This window comes from Ipomoea nil, unplaced genomic scaffold (genome assembly GCF_001879475.1).
Source record: "Ipomoea nil cultivar Tokyo-kokei standard unplaced genomic scaffold, Asagao_1.1 scaffold2144, whole genome shotgun sequence".
Lineage (NCBI taxonomy): Eukaryota > Viridiplantae > Streptophyta > Magnoliopsida > Solanales > Convolvulaceae > Ipomoea > Ipomoea nil.
The window spans coordinates 1,268,143-1,278,603 of record NW_017618572.1 but is presented as its reverse complement, the minus strand read 5'-3'; the positions used below and the strand labels follow the sequence as shown (position 1 = coordinate 1,278,603).

The 10,461-nt window shown below is 38.9% G+C and overlaps 1 protein-coding gene across 1 annotated transcript; it reads right to left on the bottom strand.

The window, feature by feature from the left end:
• Positions 1-2,114: 2,114 nt before the first annotated feature.
• Positions 2,115-5,159, bottom strand: LOC109148590 (LRR receptor-like serine/threonine-protein kinase FLS2). Its single transcript, XM_019296325.1, has one exon. The coding sequence runs from the start codon at positions 5,157-5,159 to the stop codon at positions 2,115-2,117; it is 3,045 nt and encodes a 1,014-aa protein (XP_019151870.1).
• Between the last annotated feature and the right edge of the window lie 5,302 nt (positions 5,160-10,461).

Sequence of the window (10,461 nt, the reverse complement as noted above, 5' to 3'; positions counted from 1 at the left end):
GTGCATTCAATTAAGAGTTTATGTGTATTATGTTAACCAAACCCTATTATGTGTATTCAGTTAAAAGTTTATGTGTATTGTGTTATGAGTTTATGTGAATTCAGTTAAGATTTTATGTGTATTCATTTAAGAGTTAATGTGTATTATGTTATGAGTTTATGTGTATTATGTATTATGTTAGATTATGTGTATTCTGTTATGAGTTTATGTGCATTCGAAATAGATGATTTTTTTTTAACAACATAACAAACGACGTCGTTTTGGAAGGCGCGGGGCGCACATTGCTATGTGCGGCTTGGTGCACGGTATAGCGATTGAGTATAACTGACCAATTAAAAATATAATATACCATTTGTCCATTTCACATATATATTTTTTTAAATTCAAATATACATTTTAAAAATAACAGTATAATTGACGACAAAAGTACAGTGAACAGTCACCTTATATTAATTCCCAATGCATTATGCATTGTGTTCAAAATTATTAGAGGGGCTAATATTCTAATAACGCAATAGGCCAGTATATATATATATATATATATATATATATATATATATATATATATATATATGTCATGTAATTTTTTTTTGGATCGACAGGGAGGGGATACCCCGAAGGGAAGCTAGTTCCGTTCACTACGATGCCAGGTCGCACGCAGGCGATCATTGCCAATGATTTCCTCCATACCAGATGGATTTCTCGTTAGCTCACGCCATTCCACGTCCATGTTAGCGCCCATGCTGGCGAGAGCATCTGCACACTCGTTCTGTTCGCGTACGATCTTTCGGATTGAAACCTTCCAGTTTTCTTTAAGCCAATGTCGAATGTTCTCAACATGATCACATATATGTCATGTAAATTGTGTAATGTTATTTCGTTTCAGAAATATTGATGGAACAAAGTTAATGGTCATTGAATTGTCTCATTGATAGTAATTATAATTTGTTTGGTAACGATTTTTTTTTAAAAAAAATTTCAAAGTTAATGGTCTTCTCTGATGTGATCTCCCATTTATACACCATCTTAACTAGAAACAAACGTGTGATTTTGCACATAAAATGGGCGAGGAGGAAACAAGAAATTAAAGGAGGGGGACGGTTGATGCCTGAATTGAGGTAGGAGTGGAGGAGGAGGAAAAGAAGAAAGAGTATGAGTGAATTAACCCGACCTAAAAGGGCGACCGACTTTGGCTCAGAGGCTTGGTCGTGGGTTCGGGAGTAGAGAGGCGTAGTCAGTGGGGAACTGAGATGGTAGAGAATATGAGATGTGAAGGAAGTGGGGAAGGGAGGACCCTTATAAGGCTTGGAAGGAAGAAGGGCAAATACTTGGGCGGGAGACGGTAAGGAGTGTGAGGGGTACGATTACGACTAGTTGGTCATTGTTGGGGTTAGCACGGGTTGCGATTTAAGGCATGTACTCTCCCTTGATGATGATAACTCGTAGCTTAGAGAGTTGGGGACTAATGATGGATATTCTGAGCTTGAAATCAAGTAACAGAATGATCCGAACTAGTGTTAGGCGAATTGACCTGGACGAGGGACCCTGAGAACCGATCACGGGTATGTAGGTCCAAGATGGTCTGACCCAGGAACGAGGGGTCGGCTTGGCCGGGGTAAGTCGACATGACATGGTCATTCGGGAAGTTGTAACCGCTTACCCCGCACAGGCAAGCCCGAATAGCATGGATGGTTGCTCATGTATACTTTGTATAAATAGCCTTGTACTTGTCTTGTTGAGACATCTTATGTCTTGTTAAAACATTACTTAAAGTAATCTCTTGAACAATTAGTACAACTGTAAGACTATCTTGTCTCTTTCGAGCAGTTACATTTTTTTATCCTTTATTTAATCAGAATAATTCGTTCTGAAAGTAATGACGGAATGAATAGTGTATGATTCTTATATTTGAAGGCCAAGAATGTGATTTTTGACAAAGCTCTCCCGATCGAGACCCAATGCATATCATCGGATGGTGACCGGGGTGTAATCTAATTTCGATTTATTCATGTTTATGAGACATACTTGCTTCATTATATCTTACAAATTCTACTAATACAATGCACACACAGAGAGAGATTCGGATTACAGTGGGAAGGAGGAATATGCGCAGTTCAACCTTGCAGTAGGCTCTTCAACTTGGCCATCACCAATGCAATGGTTACACCAAAACGTTGTCCTGTTCTGTCCAAGAATGAAAGGTAAGCAAGAGTCCATGTAGTTTTGAGCAATATAGGCCATATGATGAGACCCCAAAAACCAACAACAAAGCCAACCGCAGCACTAGCATAGAGCCCGGGCTGCCTTAACAATCCTTCCCCATCTTGGATTTCATCTTTTTCTGCAGCAGGAAGAGGATGCTTTTGATCTTCCGGGCAGAGCTTTGGCAGCGGAAGCCCACAGAGTCCAACGTTCCCCGTGTACGACGAGGGGTTGAAGCTCTGCAACTGAGTACTCAATGGGATTTTGCCGGAGAAGTTGTTGTTTGACAAGTCCAACACACCAATGTAGGTCAGCTCTGAGAGACTCTGTGGGATCCTACCAAAAAGCTTGTTTCTGGACAAATCTAGGAAATTCAACAACCTTAACTTCCCAATCTTCACAGGTATTCTTCCAGTCAATTGGTTTCTTGAAAGATTGAGAGCAATTAAACCAACAAGGGACGTGATATCTTCCGGGATTTCTCCAGATAATCTGTTACTTGACAGATCAATGCTCTTAACCAATCCAAGAATGTTGCTGTATTCGTATTCCATTCCTTTCCACACCAGCAATGCACTATCGGCATAAGAAACATCCTCGAAACTTTGGCTGCCTTTAGCATTGTAATATGAAAGTGTTACGGTCTTAACTGAACTGGTTTCATTGCTCATGGCAGTGAAATTCTTGAGGCATGTTGGTATAGAACCCGAGATTTTGTTCACAGAGAGGTCCAAGATTTGTATGAGGCTTAAGTGGCACAGCTGTAATGGTATTCTTCCATTTAGCTCATTAGACCTGAGACTAAGAACAATCAAATTCAGCAGATTCTCCCCTATCCATTCTGGGATTCTACCAGACAATCTGTTCTTCCCCACATCGATGATTCTCAACTCGGTGCACTGGTTCAAGGATCCAGGAAGCTCCCCAATGAATTTATTGTTTCTTAAGTGTAATGCCTGGATCTGATATAATGATCCAATCGAGTTGGGGATGTTCCCAGAAAAATTGTTATTAGCCAAATTAAGAATGGCAAGTTGGGCCACATTGACCCAACAATCAGGGAGCTTCCCAGATAAGTGGTTATTTGAGAGATCAAGATCACTCAAGGACCCAGAGTTGTTACAAACAAAAGATATTGACCCCCAAAACTTATTCTTGGAGAGATTCAGAGAAGTTAGATTTGGAGGAAATTGTGGTATGGGGCCTGAGAAATTATTTGAGCTGAAATCCAACTGGGGATATTCACCAAATTTTGAGGACAAATCAGGGAGAAAACCATGCATCTGGTTAGAAGAGAGATTCAAGAACTCAACTGTCCCTGCAGGCACATCCCAGAACCAAGCAGGGACAGAATCTGAAATCCCAGCTCCAGATATATCAAGCTCAGATAAATGGGTTTGAGTGTGAATCCATCTAGGAAATGGGGATCCCAGTTTACAATTAGCTAGCCGAAAAACGTCCAACTGAAATGGAGGAACCCAATCAGCGCTCATATTGATCACAAGTGAGTTGTAGGACAGGTCTAAGTGCCATAACAGGGAGAGATTGTGCAGATGGGGATCAGAAACTACACCTTGTAAAGAATTGAAAGAAAGATCTAAAACCTCGAGTTTGGCAAGGTTGTTAATGGTTTTTGTTAGTGTTCCATTTAGGTGGTTGTGGTGCACATACAATTCCCTTAGAGGTATTGTTGACGGATTAAAGTCTGGTAAAGATCCCACCAGCTGATTCCCTGATAAATTTAGCACCTCAATGCTAGGATGCTGACCAAAACTTTTGGGGATGGAGTTGCTTAACAGATTTCCATTGAGAAGCAAATTGTGCAAGGATGAAAATGTCTTCACATCAGGCAAAGAACCACCAAGTTTGTTACCTGCTAGAATCAAGGTTTCTAGCCGCTTCTCCAAACGCCCAGACAAGTTGAGGAACAAGTAATCAAGGTCTGCATTTAAGCTGTTAAATGAAAGATCTAACAACTGCAAATTACTTAGATTGCCAAAAGAACTTGGAACCCCACCTTCAAGATGATTCAAAGAAAGATTGAGATGAGTTAAGGATATCAGATTTCCAAAAGCATTAGTAATAGTACCTTGCAACTCATTCTGTGAGAGGTCAACATCACTGAGGCTTCTGGAGCTCAAGTTAAACAGCCAACTATACCTGGAAGTGTGTTTTAGAGAATTTCCAGACAGATCAATGACAGAAAGTGACCACTTGGAAGAAGAATTGGAAGGAAGTGCCCCGTGGCCGTGGCCGGGGAGGCTACACCCTGCCAAATGCAATTCAAGAAGGGTAGGAAGTTTGGCCACTGCTTGTAGCCAATCTGTTGCACTGCTAAGGTTAACATGGCTCAAGTACAAGTGTCTTAGAGAAGAAAGATGGGTTATCCAGGTGAGACTACTGAGACTCAGGGCATAGTTACGACTGATATCCAGGGTTCTCAACTTGGAGAGGTTCCCAAGCTGCACAGGAGCTTCCCCAACAAACCCAGCGGCTGCAAGATTCAGATACTCTAAATCGCTTAGCGAGCCGATAAACGCAGGGATCTGAGTTCCAAAAAACTCATTATCCTGGAGGTTCAGGTAACTCAAATGCTTCAGTTCCAGTAATGCAGGAGTGAGCTTCCCTCTCAAGGGCTGATAAGCGATTCCACCAACGCGACGGAGGTCAAGAGCAATAACATGGCCAGTTTGGTTGCTGCACTTCACCCCTCTCCATTTGCAGCACTCCTCTTTATCTTTTTCACTCCCCCAAGAAGAGAGCAGGCCATAATCATCTACAACCCCTTTCTTAAAACTTAGGAGTGCTTCTCTCTCCTTCTCCATGCACCTCATTTTCACACTTCCTGCACCTTCTTCTGCAAAGTAACCATCCGCAGGTGACTTCAAACACAGGAAAACTAGTACAGTTAGAAGATTGGAGAGGCGGAACATAGCTTTGCGCACAAACAATTTCATGCCAAATAGATTACTAGGAATTTAGCAGGTTTCTATTTCATATGAGGCTATTTTATATATATATATATATATATATATATATATATATATATATATATATATATATATATATATATATATATATATATGGGTGTGTGTGTGTGTGTGAAAAATAAAATAAAATATCAAATTTGATATTAATATCAAGATGCAAATAATTACCCCGCACTTCTATTTTATGTGTCTGATTCGATTAACTGAGGTTTGATTAGAGTTATTTTTAATATAATTTTTTATAATATTAAGTTTAGTATTAGTATACAAAATTTATATATTTAGAAACTACACTAAAAGCATTATTAAACACACAAAAAAAATCAAATTTAAAAATAAGTAAAAATTACTAAAGAAAATAGAATAAAAAGAAAGTGTTGGTTTAACCAATACATAGTAAGTAAGACAGATAAAATGGGATAGATGGGAGTATAAATTATATTATCCCAAAATTAACACTTTTAAAATAATATCGAGTTAATTATCAAAATGGTCCCTTAATTATAGCGAACTTATCAATTTGATCCTTAACTATTTTTTTGGCTAATTAAGTCCCTCAACTTTAAAAATCTTAACCAATTTAGTCTTCCATTTGTTTTACCGTTAGACATCCAAATTGGTAATTCCAATATAGTCAATGGACCACTTCAGTAATTAACTTTCGGAGAAAACGGTGCATGTGATGCTCGAAATGGTCCTTTGACTATAGTAAAATTACCAATTTGGCCCTGAATTAAATTAACGGATGTCTAACGGCAAAACAAATGGATGACCAAATTGGTTAAGATTTTTAATGTTGAGAGACTTAATTAGTCAAAAAAAATAGTCAAGGACCAAATCGATCATTTCGCCATAGTCAAGGAACCATTTCGGTAATTAACTCAATAATATCAATTGTTTTAGTTTATACCTAACAAAAAAAAGTACTACGTAATATTTTTAGTGCAGTACGCTTATCACTTTTATTTAAATTAATATTTTTTTTTTTAACTTAGGTGATCTCAGTTTCGTTGGACTAATTCTAAACCCACAAAACCCCACATCTAGAGCCACTGAAGGGGTAAATCTTAATCGAGTTGCACAATCAACCAACCGGTTAGATCCTAGCTAGTCTTCATGTGTTATCATTGAGTCTTTTTTCGTATATGTTTCCAGTGGGATTCGAACATCATACTGTCTTCTCTACTCATAACTTTTAATTTAGGCATGAACCAATTATGCTACGCCCCGAGGGGCTAAATTAATATTTTTGTTGCGTAGAGTGAATGTTTTGACGATTGGAAATTTGTAGGGAAAATACTACATAAGTTAAAATAGTCTATGTGGAAATTACATCATTGACTTGGAAGATGATGTTCAATTCTTGCGATGAGAATCACGAAATATTATATGAAATCATTTGTGGAATTTTGCAGAAAATAAGGCTGGAGAGGGACTAATACTATTATTTTCTTATGGGAATGGGAATTGAAGACTTAAAATGGACATGCATTAGTTTGTGGAAGAAATTGAAAATAGACTTAATTAAGATCATTTTAAGGTTTCCTCATTATGTTTTTCCTGTTTACTCCACATAAAAATTAACTGAATTTTTATTTGCTTTTTAAATGATTTTTTCATAAATAACAATACCTTCTTTTAAAGAGTAAAATATATCTGTAGAACTAAAATTATATATAGTTTAAATGCTTTCAAATATATATATATATATATATATATATATATATATATATATTTTTTTTTTTTTTTTTTTTGATGGGGAATATACCCCGGGTTCAGGCTCCCCGTACGCTCCGTGCTCCTATTTGGGTCGAGTCAAACGGTACGAATCAAGGTCAACCCCGACTTGATTTGACCTATATAAGGGCATTTGACTCTTCATTTTGGGGGGCTTCTTCCATTCTCCACGAGCTCTCTCTCTCTAAATTAATGCTCTCCCCCTTCCCTCTACAAAGAGATTCAAGAACACATATGAATAAAATACCACTATGAGCTATATCTCTCTTGTTCATATATATTAGATACAGTACATATATTCTACGGGTACGATCGGGAATTAGTACGATCATATATATATATATATATATATATATATATATATATATATATATATATATATATATATATATATATTTTTTTTTTTTTTTTTGAATCCGGTGCACACCCCCTAATCAGCCGAGCTCGTGAGCACACTCCTTGGTCGTTGATTTCTTTTGATCAAGGACTCGAATGGTGTTGGTTTATTCCCCATGTGTGCTGATTATTTAGGTAAGAAGGGGTAATTTTGTATTTTGGCTTATGCTTTTATTATCCCTAGGCGTTATATCCGGCGGTTTATATCCATCGTATATTCACTTTTTAGGTTGATTTTTATTGTTCTTTACGCTTTGCTCTCTCAGTTGTCTGTATTACCGCTCATCTCCTCTGTCTTGTCGATTCTTCTCCCTCCGGTCGCAGGCGTGCGTCGATTGTCCGGCGCCAGTATCTCCATGGATGGGTCTAGCAGGAGGCAGTCTAAGCGACTTAGGGGTATCTCGTCTTCGTCTAGTGCGGGTACTATCTTTCAGCATTCTCTATTTTTTAAAATTTGTTTTGTTGTTTATTTTGTGGTGTTCTTTCCCCCTTTTGTTTTGTGGGTTTCTTGCCGTAGTTAAGGGATTGGGTTGGGGTTTTGGGTTTTTCGATTTCTTGGGTGGTCGTAGTTCTTGCTTGTGTGATTTTTATAGGGGTTATCACCAGGGGGGTGTTTATTTTTCTTTGTCTATGAAATCTGGGTTTTGGGGTGGTGCGAGGGTGACAACGGGGGTTGTTTTATGGGTTAAGGGTTCTTGCGATTGGCATTTGGGTTTTTTTTCTCGAATGGGTCGGGGGGTTGGTGATTGGGGTTGTGCATGTGTGTTTTTTTGGGGGGTTTGGCCTCCGGTAGGTGGGTGTTTTGTATTTTGGGGGTGCCGCTGCGGGCTTGTGTTTTGGTGGTTTGGGTCTGGCGAGGTTGGGGGTGGCCGGTAGTTTGGTAGGTGTCCAAGCCGCGGGAGATTTTTTTTTTTTTTTTTTTTTTTTTTTTTTTTTTTTGTGTTGTGTTGTTTTTTTTTTTTTTTTTTTTTTTAATTTTCCTTGGGAGTGTTTTTATTTTCCCGGTTGGTACGTTGGTGTTTTTTTGTTTTTTGGGATTTGCATTTACGAGTTGTTTATAATCGGAAGTCTTGTGTTGGTTTTTGTTGGATTCTTTGTGCGTGTTTTTTTGGTGGTTTGCAATGTATAAGATGTTACAGTGGGTAATTTTAGTGGTTTGTGCGTGGTTGCTTGTTGTCGTGTGCAGGTAGGGTAGGTTTGTGGGTGTTAGTTGCCATTGTTGGTCTTAAATGTTTGCATAGATATGCATGTCTTTTTGGGTGTGAGAATTTGTTGACACTTCCCCAAAAAATGAATATGTTATGTTAGCCTTTTATTGCGCTGTATGATACCAGTGTTGCTACATAATCTTTGTCTTCATACTTCACTGCCCAAGAATAATATGCCGCATAATGATCAAATTTATAGATAATTACACACTTATCACCTTGAAATAGATTACTTGTAGTATAATTTGTGTATATTGAACATTACCATCCACTTCCTGCCGGTGAAGTGTTAGTTTGCATGTTAATGGCATCCGTTTAGAATGTGGGTTGATGGGTCTGTGCGTAGGTGATGCTCAATTTGTGCATGTTGCTTTAATCTGGACTTTGCATTATAGGTTTATTATTTTATGATTTCATGGTATGTGCGTTCTTGTTTTAGCGTTGAGTTACTCTAATAAAAAGTATGTGTAATTTATGTGTGTTGTCATTTTCATTCATAAAAGACATTTGTCCATCAACGTTTTAAAGTTAATAATGATTTTTTAATGTTTGTTTGGCTTAGACTGTTTGGTTGTTTGGTCTGTGCGTAGTTTAGTCTCACTGTGTGCATTTTGTGTTTTTCTGGATTGGCAATTCAGGTTTATTATTTTGTAATTTCCTGGTTTGTGCGTTATTATTTTAGTGTGTGCACAGTTTGTCGTTATGTTAGCAGGGAATGGAGCTTACGCTATGTGTGTTTTTTTGTCCATTGTAATTTGGTTTTTTTTTTTTTTTTTTTTGGTTCTTGTGATTTACTTTTACCATTTGTAGGTGATGGTGCGGTTGATCCGATGGTCCCGATTGTGGCAGAGCCCGTTGTTGGTGTCACTGTGGAGGCACCCTTGCCACGAACTGATGCTGCTGGAGTTCCACCTGAGGTTGCACAGCCTGCCCCAGAGGTGGATGGCTCGGATGTTGTGCCTGATGAAGTGGACGTGTCGTTGTTCCCCCTGCTGAAAATTCACGCTTCGCCGAAGCATTCGGTTAAACCGATGAAGCGGTTTAGTGCTTGCCAGAGGAAGGCGGTGGTTGAGCTGGGGTTGGGTGACTGATCGAGTTGCTTCGAACTCCTCAAGTGTTTTTTTGATCGGTTGCAACTTCGAAACGTCCCCTTGAGCGAGACCTAAACATCTGTATAACAAATTAATTATGGTGCTTTCTTTGTTGTTGCTGGGTGTCGAAGTCCTTGCATGTTGCAGACTATCATTGCCCACTCCATTTGTTTTTTTTAATGCGTTTTTTGTCCATCGGGGGGTGATATGCTGGGGAGGTTTGTGCTCGATCCTTTCGTAGATTAGAACTGCAAAAGCATGACTAGATAACAGACTAATCCTTGTGTACAGTCGGCATGTGCAGGTTGTTGTCGTTGTCCCATTTTCTACTATGACCGTGTATCTCTTATCGTATTCATCCTCGACCACATACGTGGCCACGGGGCCATCATGGTTGACTGAACGCACTCGACAATCAAAACATCCGGTACATATTTTCTCTTGTACCTCGTAAAACACGCTTAATGTATACAGTGATGCTGCCTCTCGCTCTATCCGCAGTTGCGTTTTGAAGGGCGGGGTCTGTGCATTGCATGCCCCACTTAGGTCCGTCTCTGTGATTCCTTGCTTTCTGATCGTACTCTCTAACCGGATGAAAAATTCTGAAAGACACAAGTGTTTGTTTGTGTTGGTTCGGAAAATTCTATTTTCTGCTTCTGACCAGGATGTCGTACGGAGTAGTCCACCCAAAAAAACACATCTTCAAAACACGCAGGCACCCATTTTGCACGCTCGTCATACATATGTTTCAGCCATGCGTTTTCTTGTAGACCGTATTTTTCAATAACTCCTCTCCACACAATCTCAAAATATTCGGAAGTCGCGCTGTCATTCCAC

What these genes read in the sequence shown, in the direction of transcription:
- LOC109148590 (XM_019296325.1), bottom strand. Translation starts at nt 5,159, where the DNA reads ATGAAATTGTTTGTGCGCAAAGCTATGTTCCGCCTCTCCAATCTTCTA.